Consider the following 21,679-nt stretch of genomic DNA (forward strand, 5'->3'; position numbering starts at 1 on the left):
AACTTATTATTGAGGAGAAAACCTGCTTTGTTTCTGCGTTCTATCAAAATATTTGTTTGAGTTGAATAGAACAAAATTCATAAAGCAAAAAAATTACGTACTAAATATTCACTGAAAAAAACATATTTTGTTGAAATAAATTCATTAGATGTTAAAACTTCATTAATTATATTTTTCATCACAAAAACTTGGGTGATTATCTTTGAAATCATATTGTTTCAGACAAAAATTTCAGTTCGAAATTTTCTCTTGAATATTAACAAATGAACAGTGATAAGTTAAAAGGCTTATTGAATACGTTTTTATCATTGATTCGTAAAAGCCATTTGTTTAAAAAAACAATTATCAAACTTTTTCTCTTTTCTATTAACATTTTCTTTCAAAAAACAAACAATCTTTGAAAAATCAACACCCCGAAAAAAGATATGATTTCAAAAATAATCACCCACTTAAATACATTTTCCTTTCAAAATAATTTTCTTTCAAATTCAGCAGTTGCATAACATTCATACTCAATGTGCATCTTCATTATTAATTAAACTTTATAATGAACTGAAGTTGATGACATTTTCGGATCAATTCGTTCTTCATTTAAAAATTCTGTCCCACAATTGCGTTAGATTTAAAATGATCTGATATGTAAATTGGAAAAGGTGTTCGTGAGCAACGAACAACATTTCACGATCATCATAAATCCATATGGGAAATGATATTGATTCAATGAGCAATTGTGCATCTGACAGTTCTGAAATGAGCAGTTCGACAGAAAATAGCGGAACTTTGGGAGATGAAGATGAAATCACAGAGGCAATGCGACATATCATCAATACCAAAACAGAACCACCAGAATGGTTGAGGCACGATGTTACTCTTTCAGATGATAACGGACGGACAATGGCAATGCATTGGATACGGAAAGTCAAGACAGAACCACCCAAGTGGATGAGACATGACAAAAAACTTGCAGATAGGAAAGGACAGACAATGGCCATGTACTGGATTGAATATGTGAAGACTGAACCACCAGAATGGATGAGACATGACAAAAAACTAACTGATGAGGACGAAAAGACAATGGCCATGTACTGGATTCGACATGTCAAAACAGAGCCACCCAAGTGGATGAGGCATGACAAAAAACTTGCTGATAAGGATGGAGTGACAATGGCCATGCACTGGATTGAATATGTGAAGACAGAACCACCACATTGGATGAGACATGACAAAACACTTGCAGATAGGAAAAAACAGACAATGGCTATGATATGGATAGAAAATGTGAAAACAGAGCCACCAGTATGTATGAGACACGAGATCACTCTTGCGGATAAATATGGACATACAATGGCAATGCATTGGATTGCAGAAGTCAAAACAGAGCCTCCAGAGTGGATGAGACATGATATTAAACTTGCTGATAACAAAGGAAGAACAATGGTTATGATATGGATTGAAAATATCAAAATAGATCCTCCGGAATGGATGAGATACGACATCACACGTGAAAAAGGAGAAAGTGGTACAATGGCCATGTTATGGTTACGGAAAGTTAAGATAGAACCGCCTAAATGGATGAATTATGAAAATACGATTAGAGACAAAAAAAAAAGAACAGATGCAATGAATTGGATTATGGAAAATAAAAATGAACCGCCAGAATGGATGAGACATGACAAAAAATTAACTGATGACGAAGAAACGACAATGGCCATGCACTGGATTGAATATGTGAAGACAGAACCACCAGAATGGATGAGACACGATATAACAATTAAAGGTGGTTGGAGAAAACGGACGATGGCAATGCATTGGATCAAATATGTGAAGACAGAGCCTCCTGAATGGATGAGACACGATATAGATCTTGGTGATGAGTATGGTGAAACAATGGCCATGTACTGGATTGAAAATGTCAAAACAGAACCACCAGAATGGATGAGACATGATATTACTCTTGCTGATAGTAATAAACAGACAATGGCCATGTTGTGGGTACGGAAAGTTGAGACAGAGCTGCCAGAGTGGATGGATTATGATAATACGCTTCGTGACGATAATGGAAAAACAGAAGCAATGCGTTGGATTGTTATGAATAAAACTGAACCACCAGAAAGGATGAGGCATGATATAACACTTGTTGATAGAAAAGGAAGAACAATGGCCATGATATGGATTGAATGTGTTCAAGCAGAACCACCAGAGTGGATGAGACACGATATAACATTTGGAAATAAGAATGGAAAGACAATGGCAATGTTTTGGATTGCGAATGTCAAGACAAATCCACCAGAATGGATAAGGCACGACATTAATATTAAAGGTGGTTGGAGAAAAAGGACAATGGCTATGAAATGGATTAAAAATGTGAAGACTGAACCACCAGAATGGATGAGACACGATAATACTCTTGTTGATAAAGAAGGACAGACAATGGTCATGCTTTGGATTGAATATGTGAATACAGAAACACCGGAATGGATGAGGCATAACATTACTCTTGCTGATAACAGAGGAAGAACAATGGCCATGCTCTGGGTTGAATATGTCAATACGGAACCACCAGAGTGGATGAGACATGACAAAAAACTTACTGATGAGGACGAAAAGACAATGGCCATGTACTGGATTGAATATGTGAAGACAGAACCACCTAAGTGGATGAGACACGATATCACAATAAAAGGAGGTATTGGGGAACGAACAATGGCCATGTGCTGGATTGAAAATGTAAAGACAGAACCACCAGAATGGATGAGACATGACAAAAAACTTGCAGATAGGAAAGGACAGACAATGGCCATGTACTGGATTGAATATGTGAAGACTGAACCACCAGAATGGATGAGACATGACAAAAAACTAACTGATGAGGACGAAAAGACAATGGCCATGTACTGGATTCGACATGTCAAAACAGAGCCACCCAAGTGGATGAGGCATGACAAAAAACTAACTGATGAAGAAGGAACGACAATGGCCATGTACTGGATTGAATATGTGAAGACAGAACCACCTAAGTGGATGAGACATGACAAAAAATTTTATTGTAAGGATGGAGTGACAATGGTAATAATCTGGATTATTTTTGTGAAAACAGAGCCACCCAAGTGGATGACATATGATGTTACACTTGCTGATGAAGAAGGACAGGCAATGGCCACGTTATGGGATATATTTGTCAAAACAGAACCACCAGAATGGATGAGACATGACAAAAAACTTACTGATGATGAGTGAGACGCAACTGTTTATTATTGAAAAGCACTGCTTAGATAGAACAACCATCATGGATGAAGGTCGATAAATCATCATAAATGCAAAAGAGTGTCTCTTTGGAAATGAAATTCGTTTTTTGAACTTCAACAAATCAACATTTCACTGCATGTCTGAACAAAAACCTTTGCCACTCATGAGATGAAATGTTTGACGTTGGAATGTTCTTTCTTTCTTTCTTGAATTGATTTTCACTTTTTCGATGGATATTTTTACATGCTTCAAGACACATTCATTTTTGAATATCTCCTTTTGCTTTTTCATTGATTTGATGTCTTCTGCCCAAATGTGTGAATCATTTCACTTTTTGTATTTTAATTTTCTCAGATTCATCAAATATGTCGATTTTCTTTGTAATTGTAATATCCGCATGCACAAGTCGATTGATTCAAATGAAACTATTTTTTTCAATCAATTCCATTTCACAATATTAACTGATATCGTAAAATCGATTTTTTTCTTTCAAAAAATCATTCAAAAAATCAGAAGAAAGGCAAGAAGCGAGATGATAGGTTGAGAATTAATAATGATTAACAATCTTTTTCAAACTGTAATTTTGAGTGTTAAAGAAGGTTGATGAGAAAGAAGAGACAAGGAAGAGATTACCATCTATCTCATCAACTTCAACAGCAAAAACAGAATTAACATTTGTTCAATCTGAGAGTCTGCGTCCAACAATTTCATCGATGTCTTACTTACTGGCTGCAACGGCCTGTTCTTCGCCACATGAGAAGCTGATTGTGGATCTGAGGGATTCGTTGTTCATGCTGCTTCATGGGCTGAATAAGACAAAAGAGATGGCGATTGGGACTCTGCAGGAGAGGGAGATGACAGCTGCGCAGATCCTGTTCTGGGTGGCTAATCTCGCACTCCATTCATTTGACGAAATGGAGAATCCTCTCTCTTCTCTTGCCAATCTCGGCCCGCACATTGTGCTGTTCTCAGAGCATATGGTGATCTGCATTGTCATGCACTCAGAGCTTTAATCAGATGACTCTGATTCATCATCCATCTCATCGTCAACTGTTGTGACATCTGTCAGTGATGATGATGAAAGTGACTCCCTTCCCTCATCGGCATTTGAGGATGAAGATGATGATTTGAAGGAATGCCTCAGATGGAAAGCACCTGAGCTGATGATCAACAAGAAGATGGAGCAACAAAAGAGTCAGTTGCCTTTTCTGTTGAAATTATACACTGTGTCTGAGGTTAAAGATCCCATCAAAAGAGCAGGAAAATAATTGAGAAGATGGATGAAGCAAAAAGCGGTTAAGTTATCTTCACTTTGAAGCTTCATTGATAACTGAATTCACAACCATTCGCAAATTGTGTGTAGAATGTTAATGCTCGAACAGAGTTCTTTCAGCAATTCGTATCATGCATTTTATTGATTTCGCTCTCGCTTGTTACAGATCGTAAAACATCTGTTGATCGCTCAGCCATAAAACTGATTCAGCAAGCTTATTTTCAGTGAAAGTGAAATTGTGCTTGCAAAGAAAGAGGAGAAGTTGCAAAAACATGCTATGAAGAGATTGATGAACAGAATGAAGAATTTGGCTTGAAATCTGATTTTTCTGTTAAATTACTTTCCACAGTTTGAGCTTTTTAATAGAATCACCAATCCATGGTTTGCAAGAAGCCTATTTCGCATCTTAACGTTCAATACTCGAAATCTTCCTCAATTCATTGTCAGTTTCCAAAGTTATCTTTCACTTCATTCCTCATTTGTCAGAAGAACGCATTCCCAGAGGATGATAAAAAAGCAGAAAAACGAACACACTATATGTCAGATCACAATCAAGAATTCGATCTTTGAACATGAAAAGATCATTCCATAAATGAAGCAGTATCAATGGCTGAAAGGTTGCTGAAGTTCAGAAACGCAAGGTATTGGAGTTGAAGATGATGGAAGCTGTGTGAATATTGAAGAGTTGCTCGAAAATTGATGCTCGAAGCTTTGCGATTTTAAAAAACTTGTTGGAGAATGAATGAAGAAGATGAGAAACCATCGAAGAAAGAGAATGACTTGTATTTTCTTTTGTTCGAAGCGACGACTTTGAAAGAGTTGAGCAGAAAGGAATTTGAAGTCTGATTAATTTGCACATTTGGCAAAAAAACAGATGAAGTGATTGTTTCTATCAGCATAAAAATTGAAGAATTTGGTTATTTCTCTTTCGTATTTTGTATTCTCATCGGCTTCTCTGTTTGCCACTTTCCGTCGAAAAAACTTCTTGTTGCATTACCTTTGTATCCATTGGTATATTCTGCTTCTTTTTCCTCCTCCTCTTCTTCTTCTTTCATCCCAATAAACAAAAAATGAACCAGAAACCTCCTTTATCTTCCGTGCATTCATAAGTTAAGCCTGATAAAAATATTCAACCAAATTGCAACATTATTTCAGCAAGGCAACATTTCTGTATCAGATCGTATTTTTGTCAAGCGCATAGAAATTCACATATAAATTAAATAGTTTGCTCAGATTATGATTGAAGCACATCTCCCCGCGAGTGTTGTGGATGTGCACCGCCACAACACGGAAAATGCAATTCTGTGGAAAGAGCTGTCTTTGAACCAGCTGAGCTACGCGTTTACCAGCGGGCTCACTCCGCCGACGAGACATTTAACCGTGACGATTGCCTGCTCTTCATGGAGGCTGGTATGCGCTTGCTGTGGAATCTGCTGAATATGCCTTTCAATTTGGGTGCTGCTCCGCCGGGAAGCAAAGACACAGAGGTATTTGTGTGTGTACAGAGCAATGTGAAAATATCCAATTGATTGACGAATACAATTTTTCAAATTTTAATGTGAGGGCTGAGCATTGGGTGGAAGAGAGAGATCTGAGGAAGGGGATGATGCATCAGATGGGAGGGATGGGTCTGGGTGGAAATGGAGGTGGGGGAGAAGGAGGAAAAAATGATGATGATAACAACGGAGGAGACGGAAGTGGTGGAAAACAAGGAGGAGCCAACGGAGTTGGAATGAGTGCCATTTCGATTGAGCCGCGTGAGGGACATCTTGAGACAGGAGAAGAATGCGTAGTGAGATTTTCGTGCAACCACCACAGCGAGGGAATGCACCAGACATCGTTCATCTGGCAGCTGCTGGGCGGCGGGAAGCAAGTTGTTTTGGAGATCGCGTGCCAGACGCTGAGTCCAATTGATGAGCATGTTGTGTTTGAGAGTGGACGAGGCGCAGAGGCGACGGCGATGCACTTTCTGGAGCAGGTGCCCATCGGAGAGATGGATGCACAGATGCAGTCGATCGTGCTGCGGAACGAAGGCTGGACGAGCATCGACTACAGACTCGACCTGTCTGATGTGGAGAGGCTGAATGCATCTGCATCTGATTTCCCTCTGTTTGAGTGCCCTGTAACGAGGGGGATTGTGCCAGCATATGGAAAGCAGACGATATACTGGCGCTTCCGTCCGCTGATGCAAAGAGGTTATTTGGTAAGGATTCCGATCAAGCTGGGAAGCAGGTACAGTTCGATGAGTGTGATGAATGCAAATGTTGGAGGAGGAGCAGGGGGAGGAGATGGGAATGTGAATGGAACGAATCATTCACCATCATCCAACAATGGAATAGGTATGGGTGTTGGTGGAGCACAAGGAGGAGCACAAGGAGCAGCCGGAGGAGGAAGTGATGGAACAGAAGGCATCACACACACGGAAACAGTTCTGCAAGCGCTGCTGACAGGAGACGGTTTCATCGCGAAGGAAGGAGCAGAGCCACTTGTGGATGAGAAAAAGACAACAATTCCAGCTCCTCTTTCTCCACTGCCTGGCCAGCTGTGCTTATTGTCACATGAGCGAATTGGCTTTGGGAGCGTGGCGGGTGGGAGCATCGAGCGGAGGCTGGTGTGTCTGGTGTGTCCGCGTGTGAGGAGACACCCTGCACTGCAGAAGAGGGCGTATGAGAAAGGAGAGAAGAGAGGCATCCTGTTTGACTGGGAAGAGAGCCATCCGCTGATCAAGTCGCAGGTTGTAACGATTCGGCCGATCAGAGGAGAGATTGCAGAAGGAGAGAGATGTGTGTGTGTTGTGGAGCTGCATGCACCGATAGCTGCTCAAGTTGTGGATACTTCACTTCAGTGCAACATCAGAAAAGCAATCTTCACTTCCTCCATCTCGAATTCTTCAATTGCGAATCAGAATTCTTCATCGTCTTCTTCCATTAATGGTGTTGGTGCAAGTTCAGAAGTTAATCAAATCTTTTCTTATCATCGTTTCCCTTCAGCACGTCGTTCATCTTCTGTGAATGGTACTTCTTCTTCTTCCTCTTCTGTTGTTGCATCCAACTTTAACTCAGGCAGCATTGATGATCACTCCACCGTCGCCTCACTCTCCACGCAGCACTCTCAACTGGGAAAAATCAAAGGACTTCCTTCTTCTTCGTATCCTGTGCCTTCTCAATCTTCATCTTCCTCCTCACTGGCAATTGCCCCGCATTAGCCAAGCATCCACAAGCAGCCACCGAGAGTGAGTGTCATTGAGCGCATGACGAAATCCCGGGGCATTCAAATAGCCACACGACTTGAGCAGTTCCGCCCTGTCCTTGAAAAAGCGAGAAACGAAGAGAACCAGTTTCTGTTGGCGCTGGCGAGGCAGCCTGTTGATCCTCTTTCAGCAGCTGCTGCGTCAACACTGCAGTCACGAACATTGGCCAGTGGCATTCCTCTCAATGAAACCACGAAGCAGGCACTGGAGATAGCAGCACAGGCAAAAGAGGAGCAGAAGATCAGGATTTTGCAAAAGGAGAAGGAGAAAGAAGCGTTCAGGATGTATAACCTCACCCCAACGACGTCTGCCACGAAAGGAACAACAAGAAAGAACAAAGGGAACTTGGGTCCGCTGAGAGAGTCGCGAAGCAGCAGTGCTGGAGGAAGGAGGATGACTGATGCAGATGAAGTGAGCGGAGTGAATGTGTCTCTTCCTCCCTTGTTGAATCCGTCTTCTGGCTCTTCTTCTGGTTCAGGTTCAGTTTCAGTTCCATTGTATTCTCAGCAGGGAATAGCACAACAGGGGTCTATGCAATCACAGGGGATTCAGGGAATTCAAGGGCTTATTCCAACTGGAGCAATGAACAAGCAAGGCAGCGCAGTTCGTCTGCCTCCTTTGGGGATGCAAGAGCCAAATGAAGGGGGAAGAGTACATGAAGGGCGGATGTCGTCGAAGAAGGAGAAGTTTAGTGGGTTTGATTGGCTGCAGGATTTGGATTGAGATGATTTGGATGGAGGGATGAGGGGGATGCTTGGTGAAGGAGAGGAAAACAGAGAATGGGATGACAGTTTCAGAGAGCCAGACCAGAAGATATTTTTGAGAGTGCCATTCAAAAGCAGCTCGGTTGCCCTGTTTTCAGAGTTGCACGAGGCTTCTTCTCTCTTGTGGTTACTTCTGTTTCTGCCGCAGCTCAGTGCAAATAGAAATGGAGCTATTTCTTCTGTTTCTGCTTCATCATCTTTATCTTCTGATTCTTCTTCTTCTTCTATAAAGTCGTCGTCGTCTTTTTCGTATTCTTTGTCTTCTTCTTCTTCTTCTTCTTCATTTACAGCAGTTCTCAGGCTTGCTTTACTATTCCGGAGGAGGAAAAGCTTAGAGAATTCAGCATGGGATGAGCAGTTGTCATCATCTTCATTCAACGCTCTTGAAATTGACCCTTCAGATGCGTCTGTCATGGTGGTGTCATCTGCATCGCATCAGCTATGAACAACATCGAGATGCGGCTGGGGTGTATGAAAATCACAAGAAGTCGTAACTGAGGGATATAACGTAGCGTGACATAGCTGGTTGCATTGCGTGGAGGTGTTGCGCGTGCATTCGATGTGGTGCTTTCGGTGATGCTTTCAGTTCCGCTGGTGGGATCGCTTCCGTCATTTGCAGCATAGGTTGGTGTGAAGCCTGGGGGTACTCGGATCTTTGCGGCGGCAGTTGTGAATGCGTTCCCCTCGATCTACGATCTATTTGACTTGTCGCAGCTGTTGCGATCGTCGCAATTGAAATGTTTGTGGTGAAGCTGGACGAGAAAGTGATGTGGCGAAAGATTGCAGTGTGTGTGAAGTGGGGGAGATTGTGGAGAAAGGGACTGGAGGTGTTTTGGCTGAGGATGGAAGATGTGGTTCTGTTGCCTGAGGAGATTACGTTGGCGGTGCTGAAAGAAAGAAAAGAAGAAGAAGAAGTGGGAAAAGGAGGATGAGAAGAAATGCACGAAGGAGAAATAGCATAGTAGATGAGAAAGACGAATGTGATGCTTTGATAGCGCTGGTCAAAAACTGTTTCTGTTTGGAAAAAAAAACATGTAAAGACGAAAATTCGGAGAAAGAAAGAAAGAAAAAGAAATAGAGTGAAAAAGAAACAGATAAGAATATAGAGAAAATAAACAAGATAAAGAAGATAAAGAAAATGAAAAAGATTGAGAAGATGGAGAAGATGGAGAAGATGGAGAAGATGGAGAAGATGGAGAAGATGGAGAAGATGGAGAAGATGGAGAAGGAAAAAGAGATAACAGAGGAAGAGCAGATACAGAATGCATATGAGCAACTTATGATTTCGTTGCATTGTTCAAGCTTTGAAGAAATTGACAGAGATGCATGTGGGAGATGGTTGGTAATATGCTTGTAAAGGTAATGAAAAATGCACTAATAAAATCGAATGCATTTCTGGAGAGAAGAAGAAGTCGAGTTGCACAGTTTTTGATTGCGAAAAGGAGGAAGACAGAAAATTTTCACCTTTTTGTTGATGAGAATGAACAATTTTTGATGAGCGAAGGAGATTTTTGAGAAATTTCATCAGCCACACTGTTGTCATTCCAGTGGATGTTGTATCTTCTTCAGTGAGGAATCGAGATTGCCTCACGAAACTGTCTCCTTCGACGCAGCACAGCACTGTCATTTTGCCCACAAGCGCTCTGCTTTCTTGATCTTCATTTTTTTAATGAAATTGTTGAAAGTTGACAAGCTTCTGGCCTCTTCGAGTGCAGCATGCCAATCAGTTTTCACAAATGCAGCCAGCACCCTCATCGGGAGATGATCCCCTCTGTAGTCATCTGCTTCCCCTGAAATTGCATTAAATATTCTCCTCTTTCTCTTCCACATGCCAACGAGCAGCTTTGTGATTGTTCTTTCTGTCTCATCAAAGACTCGCTTGAATAGCTTAAATTACATTTCGTTTGAAGAAGAGAACAAAAACAATGAATCTGTAGAGATCTTCTCAATCCTGTTCTAAATTACCGTCTTCAACGCTCCATCAAAAAAACATTAATAAATTCAACGGAGAAAATGCTATTTCCGTTGAGCGAGCTCATCCAGTAAACACGCTATGACTGCTAACAACCATCTCTTCTGGTTCAGTTGCTTCAAATAGATTTGAGGCTTGTTCGTTTAGGTGGATCGAGTCATGCCAAATAGCAATGTCTCAAATGGATTGAACGCAATCGACACGGATGAAAGTGACAAATAAGATGCTTCTTATTCGGTTTTGATCGTCTATCCAAATAAATTTTAACCAAAAATTGAAATTGCATTTTAGCTGAAATCAAAATTTGTTGTCTCCTTTATCGTTCCTGCTAGAACCTTAAAATTAGCCTCTGAATCAACAATCTGCAGAGTGAGGCAGTGACTGATCGCGTTGTATGGATGACTTTCATGAAGACCACTCGTAAACATATCTTTCTCACATGATTGTGTTTCAGAAGAAGAAACAAATCTGTCACTTCAAAGACATTCGCTTTCACCTGTAATAAAATAACTGTATATGGACTAACTCTATGCTCTGTTTGTCTTGTGGAATAACAGTTTTGATCAATGCCATTTTCAAAAGAATTGCATCGTTGAATATTATATTCTCCTTTTAGGTATGTATTATTATCGAAAAATCAGAAAAATTTCAATGTTCCGTTGATACAGCAAGAAATTTGTAAATAAACTGTTTCGCTTCCGAAAACCAAATTGCTGTAACAAAATAGACAAATCGATATAATAACCTGATCTGTGCAATTCATATGCTGAATGGAGCTTCCTGTACAATAAGACGATCGATTTAAATGGAAGTTCTTTAAAAAATGAATTGATAAAGCACCGATTTCGCTTTTGAGTTTCTGTAAAAGGGAGGTCAACTGCTCCACCATCACTGCTAGAAGAACAGCTTGGAAAAGAAAAGTTGCCAATCTGTTGCTTTTCCACTTTCCATTCAAGAGGAAATAGTCTAACGATAGCACATCCGGTCTGTAATGATTGAATTTCTCAACTTGATCAGATTGTTGCAATCGGATGATAATAAGAGGCTGGACGAATAAATATTCATTTTTTTGATCAATTTCTTATCAGTGAAGGAGATTGACCAATTTTGTAAATGAAACTGAGACGGCGATTTTTGTAAAGAAGCAAAGGAATCCAGTGAAACACTGAACTTTTCTGTCATTACCATAAATGATTATGACAAATGTTCATCTGCAAATATTTTTATTAGAATTTAATAAAGGCATAATCTCAAAAATGCAATAATAATGATTGAAGAGTCTCTGGCTTCCATTTTTTCTCCAGCAAATATAATTTTCTCAAAAAAAGAATTGTTGTTTGTTTTAGAGGGAAACTGTGATTCATTTGAACTGTCTTGACCAAAATTAATACAATTATTATTATTAAAAATATTGGAGGGATACCTTGTCTTCTCGAAATGTAAATTTCTCAAATATCTTATAATTTAAATGTCTTTTCCAGGGGCAAACATTACATAGAACAATAAATGCAATTTCATTGGGAAAATCCTTTTATTTTCAAACTGATCACAAAGACCATTTGGAAAATAACTTCAATTATTTTTGGTACTTTCCCAATAGGTGGACATAACCCTTAATAAATATATTTTTCTGTGAAAATCATAATAATTGTGATTTTAAAGTTTGTTTATAAACTGCTTAACATATTGCAAATAGCTCTAATAATCACTTTGTTAAGTATTTTTTGATGATTTTCAATATTGTGATCTTTAAAATGAAAATATCTTAGGGTTTGAGTTGATAAAAGTGCAACTGAAGTGTGTGAATATTTGTTCATGTTTGCATAAAGATGTTTCATTTGGGTAATTTAGGTTTTTAGGGTTTTTATTAAGAAAGTTATAACCTAAAAAAAATTACTGTTTAGGGTAATGTCCACCTATTGGGATTGCACCTTATTTTTGCTTTTTTCGCTTTTTTTTGACGAAATTGTTTATAATGAGAATATAGAAATTCATAAGAAATGTCAACTATTGGTAAGATGAAATTATTTCGAAGTGAAATTTTTTCTTTTTAAATGTTATCAAACTATTTGCACGCATGGCTGATCCGTTTTGAAATCATGCTTTTGTTTGAGTTTTGATTAAAATTTTTATCTCAATGGGATTTTGAAAAATTGAACTCAACTGATAATACACGTTGTATATGATATTGTTATTGCAGATACATAAAATTGTCAAAAATCCCATTGAGAACAAATATTTTGATCAAAACTCGAACGAAAGTGTGATTTCAGAAAAGATCAGACACATATGATATTTCATTATTTTCATGTTTAACGAATAAAAAATTGATGATTTGGAAAAAATAATAATAATAATAATAAATATTCAATGAAAAATTCATTTTTGGGAACAGTATGCGCAAAAAATAATGGACAAGATCGATATCTCAATAACCGCAAGAGGAATAATTCTGTTAATGTTCCTCAAAATATATCTCATCAAAACAAACTCATTTGGGTAATTCTTTTTGAAAAGTCGCAAATGTTTAATTTTCAAATAAATCAAAAATTGCATATTTTGCTCAAATTTCTGTTTTAACTCACGAATCTTCTTTAGAATGTGTGAAGTGGCATTATCAAGAAATACACTGCTCATCAGAATTATATGATCCTGATGAAGTTTCTTTATTTTTTTTACAATAAAAGCATAAGTCGAAAGCAAAAATATATCGTTCAGAAAATTACAAAATGACATTTAAGATTTATCAGTTTTTGTTTTTAAAAAAAGACTTGATCAATATTAAAAAATGTTTATTTTCATATTTTGCAGGAAATTATTTTCAAAAAAATGTGATCCGGAAAAAAAGGTTAATTTGCGAATGATAAAAGTATTAATACAAAAAAAGAAATAATGCACAAACAAAACAAAATGACAAGAATCACAAAGGGCTCGAATAAAAAGAAAATACATATACTGCGCGATCAAGGAAAAGGAAGAAACGAAATTTCTCGTATTTTGAATATTTCAGTCAATACTGCAAAAAAGTACTTGAAAACAAACCATATTCAATCAAAACGGCTTGTCAGACGCAAACTCGGAAGGCCACTTATTCTTTCGCCTGCTCTGTTGAGAAAAGCTAAAAAAGAATCAAAATGCATGCAAATTCGAAGAGCCAGAGATCTAACCGATTATCTTGGTGTGAATTGCAGCAATTCCACCTCTCTTCGACTATTGCGCTTAATAAATAGAAAATATACAAAGAGAAAAATCAAACCTTACCTATCAAAGAATGCTTGTGAGAAGAGAAACGAATTTGCGGAAAAACATTTAAGGGATGATGAATTATGGGAACTTACGATCTTCGCAGATGAAAAAAAATTCAATTTATTTGGACCAGATAATACAAGAATGGAATGGATTGAAAAAGATAATAAGGAAATTTTCGATCATCAAAGTCAGAATAACCATGAAATAATAAATATATGGGCTGCAGTGGGTTTTAATTTCAAATCACCAATCGTTTTTGTCAGTGAAACAATGAATTCTGAGGAATATTGTCGTATTTTGAAATTTTCATTGATTCCTTATGCACGCAAGCGATTCAAAAATTATTGGAGATTTATCCACGATAATTCACCAATTCATCGATCTTTAAAGGTGCAAAATGTTATCAAATATTTTTCAATAACCAGCGCAGAATGGCCCCCTTATTCTCCAGATTTTTATATCATAGATAATGTTTGGAGCATTTTATCCAGGATAGTTTTTAAAGATGGAAAACCAAAGAAAGATGTGAATGAGCTGAAACAATCAATTTTGGATGCCTGGAATGAAATTGAAATGGATATTATTAATAAACTTGTTCATTCGATGTACAAACGCCTAAAAACAGTTATTTCAAATGAAGGAGGATCAATCAACTATTAATATATTTTTATCATGTTATTGACATTAATTCTTGAAATTTAACTTTTTTTTTGAAAATTCAGATCACATAATTTTGACAAATAATTTTTTCTATTTTCAGGAAAATCGTTCTTTTTTCGTTGTTTTTGAAAAGAGAAAAAAAAATATCTCTATTGCAAAGCATTAACGTGTTTGATAATAATAATAATTGAATGTGATTTTTTTTCTTTCATAACTGTTGATTCATATTTTCAATTTTTGTAAGTGGATCAGTTATTTTTGATTGTCAGTGTATATTCCATATTGGTGAAGTTTGATGTTCTTGGACAAACATTTTATTAAAATATGCAATTTTTGATTTTAATGAAAATTTATCATTTGCGACTTTTCAAAAAGAATTACACATTTGAAACACAAATCTTTCAAAGCAGCTTCATTTGTGCACAGAAAGAATTATTATTGAAAATTCAGAGAAATAGGATTTTGAGTTTCTCCGAGATTTCGATATGTAATTTTTCTGGGCTCAAGCGAAGCTGTCTTGAAAGACTTGTATGTCACATGAGTTTGTATTGATGAGATATATTTTGAGGAAAATTAACAGAATTATTCCTATTGCAGTTATTATGAAAACGATCTTGTCCGGTATTTTGTGCGATGTCCAGTATTTTTTGCGCAAACTGTAATGCCAATTTAAGAACTATTATGTTATATTTGTGTTCATTTGAAAGCGGAAAAACAATGAAACAAATTTTGATTAAGGTTAAATAAAAATATTTTTTGTTTTTTCTTTTGTTTTTCCACTTTTGAAAGGTTATTATTTGAACACTTTTATAAGAAAATGAATAGAAAAAGGAAAGGAAAAAAATTAATTTCGAAAGTATTCTGTGGAATTATATTCTGAAAGAATGAAATGTATTTATCTTTAGACAAAGTTTTCATATTTTTTGGTACAAATTCTGCATTAAAAATAAGTGATGAATGCAGAAACCTGTTTCTTTTTGAATTTGATTGTTTTTTTTTTTTTTTTTTTTTTATAAGAAAAAGATTTTGCATTGAAGTAATTCTTCGTTTCATTGGTAAAATTTCAATACTCAACCTGTTTTTCCAAATGTTGGTAATTTTGTATGATCATAACTTGATGCAACATTCAGAAAGTTTCTTTCTTTCTTTCTTCTTTCTTTTTCTCTTTTATTTAAGGATTGCAATTGGAAAAAAAAAAAAAATAAATAAAGAATAATCATAACCAAACATTTCATAAAAAAAATTATAAATTTATCAATTGAATATAAAACAATTCGTTTTTCAATGCATCCATTCAAAATCAATATTCATCAACGATGTGCTTATCATTGTCATTGTTCCTTGTTCCAAAAATTCATTACGCTTTCTCAAATGAGACGATTGGAGTGAAGTTCTTTTATTGTAGCGCTCCTCGTGAACTGTATTTTTTGAAGTGAGAGTCAACTTAACAACAGCTTTCTCGCAAGGAGCAAGTTTTTGTTTGTGACATTCCACATTCAATTTTAATACATCGCTTTCTTTTCTTGTCGATGACTCCTGTTTATCACGCAATCTCTTTTTGTAGAGAGAAGATGTTGTCTTCTGAAACAGTGACGGTTCATATTGCTTTGATAATCTTCTCTGGATGAGAGCATAAGAGTAGCTCGATTCATTCGATGTGTTTCGTATTGTAACAAAGTATGTTCCTGTTTGCCCGTCAAAAATCATTTTGTTTGTGGATCTTTGAGATTGTGATTCGCAAGGAGTGAAAAAGATCGTTTCAGAAATAGAAGCGAAATGAGAACGCGAAAAGTGCAAAGCAGGAATATGGCGATGATTAAACCTTGACAATTCCCTTTTCTCATCATCAGAAAGTGATGTAATACTCTTCGTTTCTTTACATTCTTCTTGCTTTTTCACTTTTGATTCTTCGAATTCTTTGACTTCGTCTTCTGTTGATGAGCTCATTAAAAGAAGTGTTGGAGATGCTACTCCAGTAACATTTAAGGAAATTTTCTGTAAATCTGCTTGCCTCTCTTTTGAAGCATCGATCATGTTTTCATTTTCTGAAAAAACACATCTTTCTTGAATTGTTGGAGATGAAGATTCGGATTTATTTTCTGAATATAAATTTTGAGCTTGATTTAATGACACTTGTGAAATCACAAGTTCAGCTACATACACCCCAATGGCTGAAGGAGCAAAAGTGAAAATGCATTCGTACCAACCATTGCAAGGTATTTTTATCAGGCTTTCCTCACATGAAAAGATTGGACGAGAATGAATTTGACCAGAACTGGCAGTTTCACTCTCAACTGTCTTCATTTCCATCTCTGAATCATTTGGAACAGAATCATCTGAGGTAATCGTCTTTGCAACGTCTGGTAGCGATTCCAAAGGATGATGCTTAACAGCGCAGAATTTTACACAGACAAAAGTATCTTGACTGGAAGGATTGCACAAGATAAACGAGCATTTTTTCTTTTCTTCAACGTAATTAAATCCGCAAAACAGAAATTCAGCATCATTCTCCACACATACTCCATCTTTCTTGCTGAAAACTGGAGTAATGTTCTGAACAATAGCAGGAGAAGACAAAGAGGATAACGCAGTGCATGCACACTTTCGTGATGTTTGAACTATGGTATTTGAAGAAGCAGAAGAAGAAGCAGTTGCCAGAGGAATATGTGCAGATAAAGAGTGCAATGATGATGATGATGTTGAAGATCTTGATGTAGCTGCTGATGATGGAAACGCTCTTGTTCTAAATGATTTACTATTCACAGAAATACTTCGATTTTCTTTTGAAGATGGACGTGAAGTGACAGATCCTCTTGCTGGTGATTGCTTCAAACAGACTCTTTGATCGCAGAAAAATCTGGATGTTCTTGAAGGCTCATGTCTCTCTAAAGGATAAGAAAAGTGAGGAATTTTGTTATCCGCATTCTGCTTTGAAGAGAAAGAACAACAATTTGAAGAAGTTGATGGAGATCGCACTGTTGTTCTTGCCGTTACCGATTTTGAGTTTGAAACCGAACGAAATGCATTCGAATGCCTTGGCAATGGTGTTGAACTTCTTGTGGATGAACGCATTTCTTTTGAGAAACCAGAAAATACAGAACTGTTCGATTTTTCTCTTGACATCTGAAAATTCATGCGGGAAACTTTCTTTCTAAAGTCCGACTGGGAGTCGTTGCTTGAACGAGAAGAAGAATTTGAAGAAGAAGAAGGAGAAGAAATTGAGAGAGATCTAGCTGAAGAAGGTATTAAAGAATGATTGCCAGTCAGTGAACTTTTGCAGCTGGAAAGACGGAGAGTTGGAATCTTGAATTCCTTTTGAAGTTTTGATGAATTATTGGAAATTTTCTCTTTTGATTGACTATTGCCAATAATTCCATTTCTTTTAGCTGATGACAATTCATGCAATAATCTTCTATTTTCTGCTTTTTCTTCTCTTTTCTCTTTGTGTGGCTCAAAGTTGCCTTTCATCTGCTTCGTTTTCGAGGAGGAGGATGATGATGTTGCAATTTTTTTAATGAAATTTGTCTTTTTGCAACTTTGGCTCAATTTGGAGTTTTCATCAAGAAAATGGTACTTAATCACTCCATCGTCACATAAATCTTCTTTATCTCGTTCAAAATTTTCTTCAATGCTCTTTTCATATTTTTCATCTTTGAGCTCTTCCATGATTTTCTCTTCTTCTTCATTCTTTCTTGTATCTTTATTCAATCTTGCACAACATTCAATCCCTTGAAACTCCTCAAAGCATTTCTCCTTTTTCATTTCGTCTTCTTTCACATCAAAAAACGCACATTCAACTTCATTTATTTTGACTTCATCATTCTCATTCGTTATCATAGGTGAAACACAGTTCACTTGCTCAGCAGAAGGCAAAGACGAGCACAACTCACAAAAAGAAGTTCCTCTTCCAGTTTCAGACAGAAAAGAACGGGAAGTTCGCAGACTGATCGGAGGCAGTGGCGGCTTTGACGCCGAATACAATGGCAAGGCGGGTATTTCAGGGCGTTTCTTGCTGGCTCCCATGATGCTCTGAGGAGAATGCGCAATGAAAGAAGAAGAAGAAGAAGAAGAAGAAGAAGAAGAAGAAGAAGAAGAAGAAGAAGAAGAAGAAGAAGAAGAAGATGATGATGATGATGAGGAGAAAGAAGAGGAAGAATCAGGAGGAGGAGTCGAAGAAGTGTTGATAGTTGAGTATGTTTCGCTTGAATCATAATAATCATCTGAGCAGTTAAATACTCCTGTCTCACAAGGAGATTCAGATAGATTGTCAGACAGACTCCATTCAGAAACAGGCGATTCGTCGATCTCAGGACAGTAAGAAATGCTTCCCTCACTTAGTGATGGTGAAAGTGAGCGAATTGAAGAATGAGAAGAAGAAGAAGTACTCGTGGGAGTGGAAGAATTTGAAGGAGAAGGCGAAGAAGACAGCGAATGAAGCGGAGGAGACAAGAACAAGCCGCAACGAGAGTTTGGCGGGCTGAAAATGCAAGTGTTAATTTTGGCGTATTGAGAAGTTATTTTCTTTTCCAACAAAGTTACAGACGTTGGCGAGGAGATGAAACGAAGAGAAGAAGAGACGGAAAGAGGACGCATTGGCGAAAAAGAAGGAGAAGTCAAAGTGATCGAAGAGCACACAGAGACAGTCGGTGACATGTGCAGAGGAGAAAGCGGATGTTGAAGAGTTGAAACGGAAAAAAATGTCTGAGTTGTGGTGGGTGTCTCTAATTGTGGCTGTTGCTTTTGTACTTGAATGGAATTTTCATTCTGGTTTGCACACAAATCCAACGCTGCTGGCAAATGAGGCAGATGAATTTGCATAGGCAATGCTGATTCCACAGTGCGTTCAACAAGATCCGAACAAGGAAGCAATATTCTTCCAGGAGACGTAGGGGTGAACACAACACAGTTTGAATGGGGTGTGTTTGGATTGGATTGAAGATGAGGTTCTGTCTCATTTCCAAAGATAACTGCTTGACTTCTTTCTTCTTCTTCTTTCTCTTCTTTTTTGAAATTGTTATTGAGAGTAATAGTTTTATCGTCAGATTGCTTTAATTCCATCACATTTTCCTCTTCCTCTCTTTTGTCTTCTTCTTTCTCTTCATCCTCCTCTTCTTCCTCTTCTTCTTCTTCCTCCTCCTCTTCCTCATCTTCTTCTTCTGCAGCCACTTCCTCCTCATCGAACTCATCCGTTTCCTGAAGTGTTCCATCGCTTGAATCCTCGTTCTGCGTCATATCCGAATAAGTCCTATCTCTGCTCTGTGAATTCTCATTCGATACAGTCGCAACCTCGTTTTCGTTGATCCGTATTGAATTGAAGCCTTCATCATCTGAACAGTCAGACTCTTCAAGCGTCGATTCGCTCGGAGCCTCTGAGCTCAGCTGGTTTTCTTGCAGTCTGCTGCTGTTCTGCTCTTCTCTGTTTGCATCCTCTTCGTTTAGATTGAACTCTTCTGAATCTGATTGATTGCTGTTGATTTCGGCTGGAGATCCGAAATAATCTCCTTCAGAGTTAAGGGAACTGTAATATTGAGAAGTTTCTATGAAGTCTAATGGCTTCATCTTTAAACTCTGAAAAGCTTTCAAGCAAGACGGGTTCAGAAAGTTTTTCAAATCACTCTCTTCATTAAACATCTCAGTTTTGTCATTGATATTTGAATCAAACACATCAAAGACTTCGCTTGATGAAAAATCAAGTTGATCATCTTCATCAAATGATATGTAATTTTCGTGTCTTAGTAACTTTGTTGGAGTTTTCGTATGTTTCTTTTTCTTTGGAGTTGAAGTTGAAATCAAGTAGAATTTTGACGGTTCATCTGACTTGTGGAAATTTGTCTCGTTATCAAAAAGAATTAGATCATAAGGATTTGTTTCATGATTCCAAATGAATGCTTCTTTTGGAAGAGATTGCTTTGCGTCAAAGAATTTCATAAAACTTCTTTCAACAATTGATGAAAGCTTTTCCGCTCCAGAAATGCGACATTTTATCATTTTTCGCACAAATGAGCTAATTGTTTGTAGAATTTTTTGGATACGATCTGTTGAATCTTCGCTTTCAATTCCTTCCAAAATCGTAAATATTTTGACAAAAAGCTTGACAATTGAGTCTCCACGGTTCATCATCAAAAAAGTCGAAAATGATTTAAACTTTTGACCTTCTATAGATAAAAATAGTTGTTTGGAAAATTGCGAAAGAGATTTATAATCTTCATTTCTGAAAAGGAAGAAAAAATCCTAAGTCTTTATTCATTCATAATAACCGACAAACCTCTGAACAATGAACTCCTTTGACTTGCTATTATGCCTTTTGCATTTTCCAAAACCACCTAAAAAAATAATTTATTATGATTTATTAAAGAAATGAATTTCACACAAAGCCTATAATTGTTCTCTTTATCCTTCAAAACAGTTTCAAGGCTCAGATTTGAATAAGTGAATCCTGTGATATGCAATAATTTGAATGCCTGTAAAACTTGCAAAAAACATTCAAATACATCCTGAAATAACAGAAAATATGATCAAAAATTTTTATAAAGGGCAAACATATTTGGTCAATGATTTTGAATCGATTTTTTTTCTTTTTATACATTCTTTCAATGAACCATCTTCGTACAGATTGAAGTACAAAAGTGTAAAGGAGGAATCAAGCTGCGGACCATTCAATCTTTCCACAAAGAAGTTAGATTTATGAATTGAGTGAAATATTAACTCATTGATAAGGTTGTTTGATAATCCTCCAAAGTGGTTGAAAATTTTTACGAATGATCCTTTGTTCCGCTCTTTTTGCAATGAAAAATGCTCAATTGGAAATTTCATAAAAAAGTTGAATTCGATTTTTTCAAATGAATTTTAAAAAACTGATCTGAATATATAAGAAAATAGATTAATTATTGTTTTTTGGTCAAGTCTTCGGTTAAAGCTGTACAAGTTATGCATTTTATCATTTCATTTGTTCATATCTTTGGATGAATAGTTTTACTTGGATAAAAATTTATGAAAAGCCTTTCTTTTGCTGAAAATAATCAAATAACATTATCCAAGTTTTGTTTGCGTTCTGTTGTCGAACATTCATTAAAAATAAAATTTTTATATTATCCTATAAGAATGATAATCGATTGAAAAGCATTTGAGTACAATTTACAAAATATTAGCATCATGAATACATTTGTGGAGATCTCAAATTTTCAATTAACATTTAAGAAATTTGCATGATCTATCAAAGAGTGATGGAACCATCGTAAATTAAGTTATCAAAACATTTCAGATAT

The 21,679-nt window shown here is 36.9% G+C and overlaps 6 protein-coding genes across 6 annotated transcripts; 5 read left to right on the forward strand and 1 right to left on the reverse strand.

Annotated features, from left to right (window-relative positions):
* Window positions 1–353: 353 nt before the first annotated feature.
* MONOS_2258 (uncharacterized protein) lies at window positions 354–3,237 on the forward strand (the record flags this gene model as incomplete). Its single annotated transcript, XM_067872169.1, has 1 exon — window positions 354–3,237. Exon 1 carries the CDS (start codon window positions 700–702, stop codon window positions 3,235–3,237), a length of 2,538 nt encoding a protein of 845 aa, XP_067724211.1. The 5' UTR covers window positions 354–699.
* Window positions 3,238–3,959: 722 nt separating this feature from the next.
* Window positions 3,960–4,259, forward strand: MONOS_2259 (uncharacterized protein; the record flags this gene model as incomplete). Its single annotated transcript, XM_067872170.1, has 1 exon — window positions 3,960–4,259. One exon carries the CDS (start codon window positions 3,960–3,962, stop codon window positions 4,257–4,259), a length of 300 nt encoding a protein of 99 aa, XP_067724212.1.
* Window positions 4,260–5,755: 1,496 nt separating this feature from the next.
* On the forward strand, window positions 5,756–7,724 carry MONOS_2260 (uncharacterized protein; the record flags this gene model as incomplete). The annotated part of the gene is made up of 2 exons (XM_067872172.1): window positions 5,756–5,929; window positions 5,994–7,724. The coding sequence occupies 2 exons, from the start codon at window positions 5,756–5,758 to the stop codon at window positions 7,722–7,724; spliced, it is 1,905 nt and encodes a 634-aa protein (XP_067724213.1).
* Window positions 7,725–7,769: 45 nt separating this feature from the next.
* MONOS_2261 (uncharacterized protein) lies at window positions 7,770–8,492 on the forward strand (the record flags this gene model as incomplete). The annotated part of the gene is made up of 1 exon (XM_067872173.1): window positions 7,770–8,492. The coding sequence occupies one exon, from the start codon at window positions 7,770–7,772 to the stop codon at window positions 8,490–8,492; it is 723 nt and encodes a 240-aa protein (XP_067724214.1).
* A 27-nt stretch (window positions 8,493–8,519) lies between these two features.
* MONOS_2262 (uncharacterized protein) lies at window positions 8,520–8,978 on the forward strand (the record flags this gene model as incomplete). Its single annotated transcript, XM_067872174.1, has 1 exon — window positions 8,520–8,978. The coding sequence occupies one exon, from the start codon at window positions 8,520–8,522 to the stop codon at window positions 8,976–8,978; it is 459 nt and encodes a 152-aa protein (XP_067724215.1).
* A 6,601-nt stretch (window positions 8,979–15,579) lies between these two features.
* MONOS_2263fu2264 (uncharacterized protein) lies at window positions 15,580–21,275 on the reverse strand. Its single transcript, XM_067872175.1, has 4 exons — window positions 20,955–21,275; window positions 20,785–20,908; window positions 20,680–20,737; window positions 15,580–20,625 (listed from the first exon to the last, which is right to left on the reverse strand). Exons 1-4 carry the CDS (start codon window positions 21,225–21,227, stop codon window positions 15,696–15,698), a joined length of 5,385 nt encoding a protein of 1,794 aa, XP_067724216.1. The 5' UTR covers window positions 21,228–21,275; the 3' UTR covers window positions 15,580–15,695.
* Between the last annotated feature and the right edge of the window lie 404 nt (window positions 21,276–21,679).

The sequence above is a fragment of the Monocercomonoides exilis genome (genome assembly GCF_001643675.1).
Source record: "Monocercomonoides exilis strain PA203 chromosome Unknown scaffold34-1095894, whole genome shotgun sequence".
In the NCBI taxonomy this organism is placed as follows: domain Eukaryota; phylum Preaxostyla; order Oxymonadida; family Polymastigidae; genus Monocercomonoides; species Monocercomonoides exilis.